Source organism: Physella acuta, unplaced genomic scaffold (genome assembly GCF_028476545.2).
Source record: "Physella acuta isolate Inbredline_101_S28 unplaced genomic scaffold, ASM2847654v3 ptg000061l, whole genome shotgun sequence".
NCBI lineage: Eukaryota > Metazoa > Mollusca > Gastropoda > Physidae > Physella > Physella acuta.
The window spans coordinates 97,734-112,288 of record NW_026731581.1 but is presented as its reverse complement, the minus strand read 5'-3'; the positions used below and the strand labels follow the sequence as shown (position 1 = coordinate 112,288).

General features: G+C 34.9%; 2 protein-coding genes across 2 annotated transcripts; one reads left to right on the top strand and one right to left on the bottom strand.

The window, feature by feature from the left end:
• Positions 1-1,192: 1,192 nt before the first annotated feature.
• Positions 1,193-1,804, top strand: LOC131949020 (uncharacterized). Its single transcript, XM_059310780.1, has 2 exons — positions 1,193-1,226; positions 1,332-1,804. Exons 1-2 carry the CDS (start codon positions 1,193-1,195, stop codon positions 1,802-1,804), a joined length of 507 nt encoding a protein of 168 aa, XP_059166763.1.
• A 4,476-nt stretch (positions 1,805-6,280) lies between these two features.
• LOC131949013 (multiple epidermal growth factor-like domains protein 6) lies at positions 6,281-13,589 on the bottom strand. Its single transcript, XM_059310769.1, has 9 exons — positions 13,568-13,589; positions 13,302-13,442; positions 12,939-13,079; positions 12,694-12,834; positions 12,388-12,528; positions 9,198-9,338; positions 8,938-9,078; positions 7,229-7,429; positions 6,281-6,829 (listed from the first exon to the last, which is right to left on the bottom strand). The coding sequence occupies exons 1-9, from the start codon at positions 13,587-13,589 to the stop codon at positions 6,699-6,701; spliced, it is 1,200 nt and encodes a 399-aa protein (XP_059166752.1). The 3' UTR covers positions 6,281-6,698.
• Between the last annotated feature and the right edge of the window lie 966 nt (positions 13,590-14,555).

Genomic DNA, 14,555 nt, shown 5'->3' with positions numbered 1-14,555 from the left:
ATATCAACCTCTGACTGACGCCCGCATCCACCGTTACACACCTCTCCCTTATTCCCGCTCACAAAACACACGCTGCCCTTCGACCAGTCGCTGCCCTTCTTACAATCGTTCACTCAGTACACCAAAATACTTGACACATCAACAAACCCGGATTCGACACAGTCCCACAACACAATACCAATGGTATACACGCATCACACACAGTTCCGTATACACTCATTTCATACATTTCACATCACCTCAATGCCCCTACACATCTTAATTAAAACTAAAACAGGTATATAAACCTCAACCAATCGCTTATTTCTACAAAAATGTCCAATATAAAACCTAGACACCGCTAGTTTACAAACAGGATTGATGGATTTGTTCTGCATCTATCGCAGTTTTATACATCCTTGTTGTGGTACGAAACCAACACTTTTATCAGTAGTGTCGTGTGATATAATGAATAACACAAATAGCAGTTTTAACGGAGGTAATCGAGAAATTAGTTGTTAATGTAACTCATCTGTTTAACGAAAATAAATAATGTTAGAGTTTAAGCTAACCTACTTTATTGGGCTGAGAAACATAACATATTCAGTAATTCGAATTCAGGGAAGTCCATTATATAGTTCCGTGTACAATTGAAAGACCGACAACAGTATCGTATGCAGGGGTGGGGGGGGGGCAATTTTTTAGCAAAGTGGCGCCTTTTTGGAAACTGTTTAAACTCAAAGTTTTAAACATTGATATTTGTTAAAAAATTATCTTTGGTCGGCACATCTATGCAAATCACAAGATTTATTTCATGCAGCAATTAATTATAACAGTAATAGACTAGTAGAGTCAACGTTTACAAGACGTATTAGCAGCTGTATCAGTTTTGTCATTCTAAAAATAACCATTACGATGCATTGCAATGTTTAAAAAACATCTACCGGTAGTTCCACTTGGCAAGAGGGGTGTTAAGTTTAAGGCAACTGTATAATGTATTTGCTTAGGGGTCGTCCATAAATGAAGTCACGCTTTTTTGGCCATTTTTTACCCCCTCCCCCCTACGTCACACATCGTCACAAAAATTCAGACCCCCCCCCTAAAATGACGTCACACTCCACCCCCCCCCCCCTAATTTACAATTTATCCTATGTTTTAAATTTGCTGTGTTTTCATCCCTTTAAAATTACCGCTCGTTGACACAGCATTAAAAATGAGCGCGCAGGACCCATTCGTGGCACCAGCAGGTAAACAGTAATACAGTGAGGTAATGTTAAAGCTGAAAGGATTAATTTTTTTTAAATACTTAATGTAAATGTAGGTACGCTATGATGTTTCTCTGGTTTGTTTAGACTTGGTACGCTATGATGTTTCTCTGATTCGTTTAGACTTGGCACGCTATGATCTTTCTCTGGTTTGTTTAGACTTGGTACGCTATGATGTTTCTCTGGTTTGTTTAGACTTGGTACGCTATGATCTTGCTCTGGTTTATTTAGACTTGGCACGCTATGATCTTGCTCTGGTTTGTTTAGACTTGGTACGCTATGATGTTTCTCTGGTTTGTTTAGACTTGGTACGCTATGATGTTTCTCTGATTCGTTTAGACTTGGCACGCTATGATCTTTCTCTGGTTTGTTTAGACTTGGTACGCTATGATCTTGCTCTGGTTTGTTTAGACTTGGCACGCTATGATCTTGCTCTGGTTTGTTTAGACTTGGTACGCTATGATGTTTCTCTGGTTTGTTTAGACTTGGTACGCTATGATGTTTCTCTGATTCGTTTAGACTTGGCACGTGGCCCTTGTAATTATTCTGGTTTGTTATAATTTTAATATCACGCGCTAGTAAATTTACAGCAATAGTAAATTAGTTTGTATTCAGTGGTATTAAATACTTCAGTAAGTGTAATTCTGAAAACTTAAAAATAAAATGTAAGTTTTTCAATATTTGCAATTTTTTAATACAATAATATATAAGCAAATATAGCTCAAGGTCATAATTAAATGTCCAATAAATGTGACGTTTGTGTAACAATCTGCATAAATATAGGTCAAGGTCATAATTAAATATCTATAAATACTACTTAACACCCCCCAGTAAGCAGTTAACAAAGTCAACAATTGTTTCACCATAAATAATCATTTAACATAAACATTTGCATCTGTGTTTCTCGCTAGTGTCCAATAAATGTGACGTTTGTGTAACAATCTACATGGGGCCATTTGTTGCTAGCGTCCCACTTATGAGACGCTTGTTGTACACTTGATATAACGAAGTAGTAAAACAATATTGTTATTCTTAAATTTTTATCAGATAGAAATATGGTACTGCAACAAGTTTCAAATGTATTTTGCACTTAAAATGTTAATATTTTAGAAGATATGCATTTTCCTGTGCGCATGTTTTCTTTTTTCCGACATTTTGACAAGTCCTGCAAATCCGGCACTATAACATTTTTCTAAATTAATTTTTTTCACAAAAAACACACAAATTCAATAGTCTAGCCATTTTCAAATACAATGAAACATAATTTGTGTTTTAACTAGTTTTTAATAAATTCTAGCAATTTTTTTACAAGCGTCCCATAAGTGGGACGCTAGCAGAATATGGGTTAACAGAAGTATTAAAAAAAACTACTTACAACAGTATTGATATGGCAATCCGAAATTAAAAGTTGTGATATTTAAGCTTATTCATTCTCCCATGGAGAATTAAAATATTCCTTCATTGAATACACAGGGACGACAAACCCTTTCGATGATCACGGATTGCACAGACGGACAATACAAATCATAAAGGATTGTGCGATAAGGATTTGAAGAGCGGGGAAGGATTTCATCCATTTTTATACTTTGAACAACAAAAAGAGATGGAAATTTATGTGAAGAGCCATCTGTTGAATGCTCAGGTATTGTTAGTCCACAGATTGTTTGGGCGACTGGTAAAGGTGGAGGAAGAAATCTATCAGTTATTAAGCTGAAATACGAGCTTCTTGGCTTTGAGCAACATTTACCATCCATGCATTTAACAATCTGAGTCAAATACTGGCTAGTTCTCACATGCATATCGTGCCAACGCTGATCTTTTGAGAACAGAGAAGTTTCAAGGAGTTCAGATTCTTCTGGATATATGTATGATGCCACTGTAGGAAATGTATCCACTGTCAAGTGTGACCATATTTCTGCCAAAGTGTTTCCTGCAAACTGAAAATTCTTCTTCTCTAAATCTCTGTCTATTGTCGTCATGGGGTAAAACTAATCCTATGAGCTCATTGCTAAGTGGCGCCATTTTTCTTTCAACCCTATTAAATGCACTTCTTCCCGGTGCATTTGTAGCAATGAACAAACCATCATAGTTCTGATTGAGAAAGTGGTGTACCGCAACTTTGATCACCTTTTGATACCTAGGATTTTCGTCTGGGCCACCATCAACCGTCAACACTAATATTGGTTTAACAATTTGATCCACGCCGCTCTTTGTTATATCATCAAATTCATGTAAAGTAAGTAGTTTTTCAAAAATCAAGTCCATGACTAAGCGCTGTGGATGAGGAATGTTATACCAGATCTGATTGATATGTATGTTGGGCCGGAGTATCCAACAGCTTCTCGATGTCCAAGGCGTTGGGCTGAATTTTTATCCCTGCATAAACTGAAGGGATCAGCTTATGTCCAGCAGCCACAACCCAGTCATGTGCATGAACAATGGACTCTGTTTTTTTTATCTGCTGTCAACCCAAGCGGAACGCGGGCCTTGTCATCTTGCAGGGGCGGAACTACAGTGCCCCCAGGATTATCTTTATTCTATAGACACCACCCCACGCTTTTGTATATTGTTTTTCCCTTTGTTTTTAAACCACTGTGAAAGTCGAGTCAACTTTCTCCTAAAATTAAACTTAGCAAAGATAAGCAAACATTCAAACCACTTCCATGACTTATTTCCCTTTTTAAATAGTCAAATAGTTGTGCTCATAAGCTCCTTTTAATAGATTTTTATACTAAACAAATTAAAAAGCAGTTACTTCTCTTAATTTTTTTTTTATAAAGTACTTACTAAAGAATGACATTGTATAAAAAGGAAATGTATTTAAAATTAATAATATAAATACAAATAAAACCATAGAAATAAACATAACACTAGACACCATTACTTATACAAAGCTTTCATGATTTATATTCTTTTGACCTACTAGATGTTAAGAGGGCTTATAACAGAAATAATTAAAACTGACTTTCACTAAACATACTAATTCACTTACACACATTACATGATGTAGTAATCTGTTTTAATTGAAAAAAATCATTTTCAAAATCCCGAACAGGCCAGCAATGTTCGTATGTTCGTATTTTGAGTTTTTATATATATATATAATAATATATATATATATATATATATATATATATATATATATATATATATATATATATATATATATATATATATATATATATATAGGGGGACCTACAAAAAATTTCTGCGGGACGGCCCTTTTTTTTCTAGTTCCGCCACCGATACATCATGGCTTAAAATGTCTTTTTACAATATGTCCCCTATACTCAGTATACAAGAAAGTAAAAAAAATTAAAAGTAACAAAAATACTAGAAGTACCATTTTCTATTCTCGCCAGTTCTATCATATAAAATAAAATTAAAAAAGGTAAATCCTCTTTTGACAAATTGATAAAGGATATTTTATGTATATTTTAGTTTCTTTTGTTAATGATGTTTCCATCATGTTTTAACTATTTGAAAGAAAAGCTCTAATTTGCTTTAACTAAACTAAACATATCTTTATATGGCTTATTCTAGGGAGCGATGAACTGGTATCAATCAAATGGATTTATGTGATTTCTGCTGTTACTGTTATGTCTATTGTGTGTGCTGTTATAGGCCTATTGATAATAGCTCGACGTAAAAACAAAGGTAATAATTCTTCCTCGATTCAGTGCTGTAAACCAAAACAATGTTGTTACAAATTACTAAGTAGAAGGACTTATTGAATTTGCATAATAAACTTTGATAATTAAAAGAATTCAATTACACGAGATTGCTACTATTTTTTAAGCTTTATATTTTGTTTTAAAATATTTCGAAATTGCAGAGAATAAGCAAAATGTTTATTTTTTTTAAATGAACACTACAACATAATGCATAAACACATCTCTCAAATGTAAAAAGAATGTAAACAATTTTAGAATTATAAACTATAATACACAAAGAAACAATGCTATGTATTCTTTGGGACTTGTTCGAACTTATTTAGAAGCTTATTAGGTAAAGCATGTTGCGTGAGTCTATTAGGCTGTCAGACAGGTACATGCAGTATTTAATTACACATATGGAAACGTTTATAGAAACAAGCTTCTGAATTAGATGAACTTGAATGTTGTTTAACCAAAGTAATGACCAGAGTAAAAGTGTAAGTTTTCAAAACAAACCTCTACATCGGAGAATTACAAAGAATCTACAACGACTATCCTTACTTAGACTTATTTAAATGGATAATTATCTGCCCTTTAAAAATACAAGTCAACTAAAAGAGAGGTAGTTAAAACATTCACAATCTCCACTATGCTGATGACTGTTTTAGGACAATAAATGGCACTAGACTAAGTACACAAAAGAGATCAAAAGGTATTTATTAATTTTACATTTGATTTAATAAGTTGTTGATGATTGTTTTAAAGTTATGAAAAATAATAACCGCATAAAACTTTTGACGTATTTTTAATTTATTTAAAGAACAATCTAACCATAACACATATATATTAGGAGCATTTTTAAAAACGTTAATGCCCTTACAAAATAACTGTATGTGTAGTGCGGGAACAGGGCATTACCCACCGGACATCCTCCCCCGATATTACCCACCGGAATAATTACACCCTTATCAATTCCCCCAGCACCCTTTCACCCAGTAGAACATTACCTCCCCCCCCCCCCGGACATAGCTTAAGATACAGATTGGGCTAGGCAAGGGTTAGGGTTAAGGCCAGGGTTAGGTCAGGGTTAAGGTGTGGATTAGGGCAGGGGCGTAGCGAGGGTGGGGGTGGGGGGGGGGGGGTGCGGACCGCACCGGGTGACACCATTTAGGGGGGTGACACCAAGGCAAAAAATAGCAAAATATATAGAGAAAAACTTGAGGGGGGGGGGGGGCGCAAATCAAAAGTTTGAGGGGGGGGGTGCAAATCAAAAACTTGAATGGGGGGTGCAAATCGAAAGCTTGAGATGGGGGGGTGCAAATCGAAAACTTGAAATTTTGTCCCCGGGAAGGGTCGCAACGCCTCTGGGGGGTGTCACCATTAAGTGCCGCACCGGGTGACACCCGACCTCGCTACGCCACTGGATTAGGGTTAGTTTTATGGTGAAGGTTAGGCTTTAACCAATGTCTAGAGTTGGTGTTGGTTTTTGTTTAAGTTTTAGGCTTAGGTGAATTCTTATGTTTTGGTCTCTTTTTACTTAAATCTTTAAGTAGCAGCATATTGATTAGAGATAAATTAGATAACCCCCCCTCCCAAGTAAGAAATGTTTGTGGGCCTTTTTAATTTTTTATTACGTCTACAGTAGAAAAGAAACGGGATTTCCGTTTTCTTTTTACATTTTTTTTTATAATACAATATTAAAATTCCAATGTAAAAGTTTTTTTTTAAATTTGAAGACGGAAAAGGGCTCCTATCTGCCTTGGGCCCCTATGCTTTGCTTACGCTAGCTTTACGATAGCTACGCCACTACTTTGAAGTTTGAATAATCTGATGTTTCTATCCCTATATCGCCTAGATTGATAGCGTCATATGGTTGCAGATTATCAGAAGCTTTGTTATCCTCCACTTCATTGTACGTGTTGTTGCCATCTGAAATTGTAATTGCTTTGTCAATTTCATAAATTCCTTCTTTAAAGTACGAATTGAACTGCCTTTAACTTAATGGAAATATTAAATATTGTTACATTTTTAAACGATTCAAATAGTTTTCTTGAATATATGAACAACACTGCAGACTTCCGTTCGCAAATTTACAAAAGCTATTTATTAGCAAGAAATATTTAACGAGTAGTATTAATGCGATTAACCCTTGTGTACCGTTGTTTGATGTCTGCATTCAGTGTTTAAAATTATCAAAATGTAAAATGCACATGTATATTTTTAAAATTGTGTGTATTTTAATTGTTTCTGCAAAAAAATAAAACAAGTATTATGCGCGTGTGTATGAGCGTCTGCGCATGTGTGAGTAAGTGTGTTTGTGTGTTTTACCTGATAGATAATTTATTTCTGTTTCCGTTCCGGCTTTATCTTCACTTTCACTCAACTTTCTTCTCAGAGACAACATGCCACGACGGTACAAAACGGCTGCAGCAAGTAAAAATATCACACATGTGACCACAACTCCTATGCCAATGCCTATACCAATACTAATAGCACTCCATTCAGTATTTTCATCGCTCTTAAACTTCTCTGCAGAATAAAACAATATTTGTAATCGTAAAACAACAATTTGTTTAAGCATTACTTCTAAATGTTGACAAGCTGTTTTCAAATATAGAGACCAATCATCTCTACTAACATAATTGGCTTGAAATGTGTTTCAGAATCTACATAATCATTACAAAATGTTTAAGTCTTTTAAATAAACCGAGAGTAATCTCCCCTAAACTTTCTCGAATATCTATAATATAAGCGGGCTGGCAGTGTGTCAGTTTTTCCTTCCGTCATCGCTATAGATTTTGGAAACATAAAAGTAAACTCATCAAATGTCGTGCTTTTTACTTGCATCGCAGTGTCAAATTACATGTAATAGAGTATGGTTAGTTTATATACGACTAAATTTATTTAATAGTTGCCACTGTTTTCTCGTAGAAAAAATAATTGCACACCAAGTGTACGCCAAATAAAATGTGCATAATAGTGCGGAATATTATTAGTACTATTATTCCGGTCAACAAAAATTCATCAAAATTTTAAAGTAGGCGTATAATTAATTTTTTAGCGCAATTTCCATTCTGGAGAATTGCGTTTATTAACTCGTCATTTCTGGGAATGGATGGATGAATGAATGAATGTATGGATGTATGAATGTGTGTCCGGGCTTTAAGTCGTATCTCCTCCTCAACAAAGCAATATCGATGACTAGTTCCAAAAGCAATTTTGTTAAGCAAGTTACGAGAATGGACATAGGCTATAAAAATTCCGGGTTTCTTTCATGGATTTCCAGGAAAAGCCAAAAAACCTCCAAAAAATGCAGTTTTTTGCCCATATCTCGGCAACCAGACGACGACTTAGCGACTTGAAACATGTACCAATCGATTCCTGCCATAATTTAGAACAATATTGCCGAAGAAAGTTTTCAAAAATATCCTCTCGTTCGGTCACAAATTTTAAAATTACATAAACACCTACAAACCGATCGTTCTTTTAGCTTGAACGCACCCCAGCATTATACGTCAGAGCTATTTTTAGATAACATAAGGAAATTGCGCATAAATGTCACTAGACTTTTTTAATTAACTTGTTTTTACTTACATGTGAAATTTCATTTATCTATCTGAAACAGTTCTCAAGTTATAGGCTTTTGAAAAAAAATGAAAGTAGAAAAAGTTCCACTTCCGGTTATCGGAAATCTTTCAAAAGGTTATACGGATCTACGATTACTTATATATAAAATGTCATCAACCAAGCTCTAACGGTACTCAAGTTATCGTGTTTACACACATACACACACATACACACACAGACATACTCCATGAGCTGTAAAACGTCGAGATTTGCAAAAATCTTGATTTTTTTTTTTTGCACAATTACAAGACTTTCTGTATATTTTCGTATATACGAGAAAGTAAAAAGCAATTATACAAATTATATAAAAACAGAATGATTATAAATTTTGCTCTTAATAAGCAACTTCATATCTATCTTTGTTATGGTACAAGCACATGTTCTAGATTTTGCAATAGAGCAAACGTTACCTTGATCACACTGTGCTCCAGTATACCCATCAACACAACCACTGTTGCATGTACCATTTACTGGGTCACAAGATTTATCTCCCCTACAATGTGAACTACACGACATTGAGCAGTTTATTCCCCATGTTCCAAAACCACAGGCTGGGATGATTTAAAAAAACAAAGTTTCTTTGTGTCAATGTATCACCAGATTAAAACAATATGGTATTACATGTAAGTGTATAAACAAAAACTAGCACATAAATAGCTCCGCCACTTACCTTGTCCACATGTCGGCTGAATATAACCAGCATTACATCCACCCATACACGCCCCGTTTTTAGCAGTACAACGTGAGGGCTCTAGACAATGTTCGCTACACTCATTCTGGCAGTTTGTACCCCATTTTCCAAAAGCACATTCTAAAAAAATTGCAAAATAAATAACAAAACACGATTTATTTTGCAAACATTAAATTTAAGTTTAGCACGTGTAAACACTGTAAAATTTTATTTTTATAAGCTTTTATTTAATTCACTTCCTTTGTCTGTCCTCATGTCGTCTTGGATCGAAACAGGCGAGCGAATGTTCTAGCCATTCTAATTGACCGATTCTTTTCAAACTTGGCTAGTGTGTCAAGACACGATGATAATACAATCTTACACCATATTTGACTTAATATGAAGATTAATTTGTTTCTTATAAATTAATTAAAATTTTCTGAAATTAGTAGAATACCCTACTAATAGTCCGTACAGTTTAGGCGCAGTATCATGTTTATTTTGTTCGAAATAGTTTATAGTCATGCAACTCTACAGTATTAAGAATTTTGAATTACTAAAAAAAATAAAGCGGAAGTGATCTCCCCTAAACTTTCCGTAGTATTCCTATCTAACACTACGGATATTGCGACTCCGGATATAGTTTTGATTTATAAAATCATTTTAAATACTTTCTCGAATATTCTTATCTAATAATATGGGGATGGCAACTCGGGATATAGTTGTGATTTATAATAACTTTAAAATACTTTAAGTTCTAAAAGAAGAATAGATTCTTGTAGAAAAAAGAATTGCGCTCAAAGTGAGCAGCAAACAAGGCGTGTATAGTAGTGCTTAACGTTAGTACTTAAAAAATTCATATGCGTTTTTTTAGAAATCGGAAAGAGCTTAAAGTATTACTTCCAGTCACCTAAACTTACTGTAAATTTCCGAGAAAATAGGCAATTAGATCTTTTAATTATATGTAAATTTCATATATCTATCAGAAACAGTATTTAAGTTATAGGATTTTAAAAATTCGAAATTAGAATAAAATAGATTCCATTTCTGGTTATTTGACATCCCTGAAAAGTTGACACAGAACTACTAATTTGTTATAATGCTTATATATAAAATCTGTCATCTGGTGCTAGGGCCTTATTGTGGCTTGGCAGCTTATGTAGTGTTTCTTCCAGACTTTTTTATCCGGGGGGGGGGGGGGCACTTGGAATTTTCGGGGGGCGGTAGACTTTCTTCGGGGGGCGGACACTGTTAAAAGTATACATTTTCTATATAAATTATACAAATATTATTTCGTTCGGGGGGGGGGGGGGGCGGTAAATTTTTTCGGGGGGGGGGGGGGGCTTAGCCCCCCCCCCCCCCCCCCGAAGAGATGCCTGGAAGAAACTCTTAGCTTATGTACCCCGACGACCCAACAGAGCTAATCCAGCGGGAGTTTTAACTCGTGGCAATTTTCAACCAAACCGGGAATGTCTGGGTAGTGGTCGGACGAAAGCTTGCACCCTGGTCCGCCAGGTTGGGGGTTAAACATAAGGTCAGCAACCTTATATCGTAAAACTAATTACTCGCTACAGAAAAGCAGACAAAGAGAAATGCAGACAGCTCGGTCCAGGGTAAGAATGGATCTCCCGATGGAGAATTTATGAAGCCGGGTGGTGAAAGCCAATATGAATTGGAAACTACCAGGTCGACCACCATTATTTCCACCAAGTCCACCATCAATATTGGAGCTTGGAATGTCCGCACAATTTATCAACCCGGAAAAGCAACCCAAATAGCAGCAGAAATGAGACGCTATAAGATAGTTATCCTGGGTGTCAGCGAGTCAAGGTGGAATGGCTCAGGACAAAAAGGCTGATAACAGGAGAGCTACTGCTGTTCTCAGGACATAAGGATGAAAACGTACCACATACTAAAGGAGTTGCACTCATGCTATCAAACCAAGCACAAATGTCTCTAGTTAAATGGGAGGCACACTGTCCGCGGATCATAACAGCAACCTTTAAAAATAAAATAAGACGAATAAACATGACATAATACAGGCCTACACCCCAAAAAAAAATAACAGCAAAGAAGAGGACAAAGACAAATTCTACAACAGGCTAATGACCATTATCCAGAACCGCCCTAGGAGAAATATCCTTATACTCAAGCAGAATTAAACTTATTTTTTAAAAAGGTACACTATTACGGCGCTACTCTACCACTGGTAAAGCTAACGCACGTACTAAATTCTTTTGGATGGTTATAAACAGATGACATACAAAGCTAAAAGAGTACCAGACACAAAAACTCTCCGAGAACTCGTCTAGGGGAAAAACACGAAGAACTCTTGTAACTAATAACACTTTTAATCCATTTACAATCTTTTAAAATGTGTACAAGTCCAAAATATGACGCTAGTTCTATACAAAATATTATAAATAAACAAATAAAGCAAAACCTAACTTACGAATTGAAGAAAAAACACTAGGTAACTATTAACGCAGGTTATGGCACCTAGGTAATCAACACAGCTTATATGAAACTAAATTAAGGCACAGAATGATACTTAAATCACAAGTAATAGGGGAAAAATGCTGCTTTAAACTATAGAATACAATATGGCGTCGTACATGGCATTCTCTCTCGGTATGTCTGGTCAACTGCCTGGAGAGCAGACCGTTCCTGGTCTTTATGCCACCCCAGATTTATGGGAGGTCACCTTCAAAGTCATAAGGCTATTGGGTAGGAAGTCGCCAAAGTACGAATCAACCAATCGAAATTATTGCTGAATTTCACCACATAGCGTGATGGAAAATTACTGGCGATTGCACCACAGACCATTCAAGGTGGATTATATAAATGTAAAACTAAATAATAAAAAAGTAATACCTAAGTAGGTCAAATACACAAAGAGACAAAACGTCTAATAATATATAGCCTCACGAGAAGTTCAGATAAAATTAACATCTGTAAAACATACTTTGCGAAATCAATAAATTATTCCTAAGGACGCACAGTTATACTTCAAACGAACAAACTGTAAAGTTATTTAAATTATTATATAGACTATGTAGAATAAGATAGACAGAAAAGACACACATACAAGCTCATTATTGCAAAAAATCATGTTCCTTATCATAAAGTAAAAACTGCACAGAAGCAGTTAAATATTTGGTTATTGTAGCACTCTAGAAAAACGTATTACCCTGATCACATCGTGCTCCGGTATACCCATCAACACAACCACTGTTGCATGTACCATATACTGAGTCACAAGATTTATCTCCCCCACAACTTGAACTGCACGACATGGAGCAGTTCATTCCCCAAGTGTTTACATTGCAGACTATTTGAAAACAGTATTTGATGACATTTTAACATTTTGTAAGTATGTTTCAAGTATTACATATTAAAAACGGATTATTCAAAAGTTAAAGTATATGATCCATTTACAAATACTTTATATAATTTAGGCAAAAATGACTTTTAAATAAACAGCTCAACAGCTGACCTTGTTCACATGTTGGCTGTATATAACCAGCAACACATCCACCAGTACATGTACCGCGTACAACATCACAATGTGAAATGTCTATACAATGTCTACTGCAGTTGTTCTGGCAATGTTTACCCCAGCTTCCTGCTACACATTCTAAAAACAAAAACAATTTATAGACAGAATGATAATTCTTTTTTAAAGCAATTGCACTTTTTGCTTTCTTAAGGTATTTAGATTTATAATAGAGTAAACGTTACCTTGATCACACTGTGTTCTGGTATACCCATCACCACAACCACTGTTGCATGTACCATTTACTGGGTCACAAGATTTATCTCCCCCACAATGTGAACTACAGGACATGGAGCAGTTTATTCCCCATGTTCCAAAACCACAGGCTAAATTAATTAAAAATAATATTTTTCCGTCGTGTCAAGGAATTAAATAGTAAGTTTTGTTTTATATTGTACTTAACACCTGTGACAATATAACTTAAGTTTTTTTGACTTCGTATTTTACAAGGTTTTAAAATGAAGCCCACGGCACCCAATAGAAGAACATATAGTATAACATGTAAGTGTATAAACAATAACAAGCACATAAAAGACTCGTCCACCTACCTTGTTCACATTTTGGCTGTATATAACCTGTAACACACCCTTCCGAACAATAACCGCTTGTGACATCACAACGTAACGGGTCCAAACAACTTTGACTGCAGTTATTTTGGCAATATTTACCCCATTTGCCTTGAGGACATTCTGAAAACAATCATACTAATGACATAATCAGAGTGATAATTAATTTATTGTTTAACCACACAAAATTATATTCGTTATAATATCCATAATTGACGTCACGCTTGTTTGACGATTTTTCTTTCCACTTCCATTCCCACTGTCACACATCGTCGTAAATAGTCAGACCCAGAGGCGTATCCAGGTTTTCGTTGTAGGGGGAGCGAAAAGAGCAAAAAAAGGCGCCGAATTTTTAACACGTTCTATATACGTGTATTATATATATATATATATATATATATATATATATATATATATATATATATATATATATATAATTATTAGCTGTATGTCTTTACTTCGCTATGATGTAAAATAAATTGAAAGTAGCACTCTGAAGAAATAAGAAAAAACACACAATGTAGGCCGACAAAACAAAAATTGTATCAATCTAAACAAAAAAAAAATATACACACACTACAACCAAAAACAATGAACGTAACACAATCTGATTTGTGGTTCTTGTTTAAAAAATTATTACATAATAATTCCTGGGAAATTATTTAAGACAAGTGAAATACGGCAAATAGTTACTCTCTTAATATAAATATGTATATATCTACACATTTAATTATAAATGTCATAACAAATAAATAATTACTTTAGAATATAATAAAATTGTTTAACACCATTCGTGCTTACCAAATGTTTTTGTCTATAATCAGACTTCAATATATCGTCGTCATAAATGCTAAAGTATTACAGCATAATGAAAGTTTTTAAAATCAGAGTTGGTATAAAACCACGTTTTTCGATACAATGGAAAAACATTCGGAATAACAGCCTACATATCGCTCTTTTAGTTCAGATCATATATTTTTAACTAACTACTGCTTCTTTTTGTTCTATAAAGATCATTTTTTAACATAGTGATAGGTATGGGTTAGATCACTGTATTGATCACACACCTTTTCACTGGTAATTGCAAAAACAATATTCACAAGAGTTTTACGTTTAAAAAGCTAATTTTCTGGCGGCATGGTACTTTGGTGCATCATTACGCGTTTTTCTACATGTACTTAACAGATAACTTCGGGGGGGGGGGGTTCAACTTCATTCACCACTGTCCGGTCACTT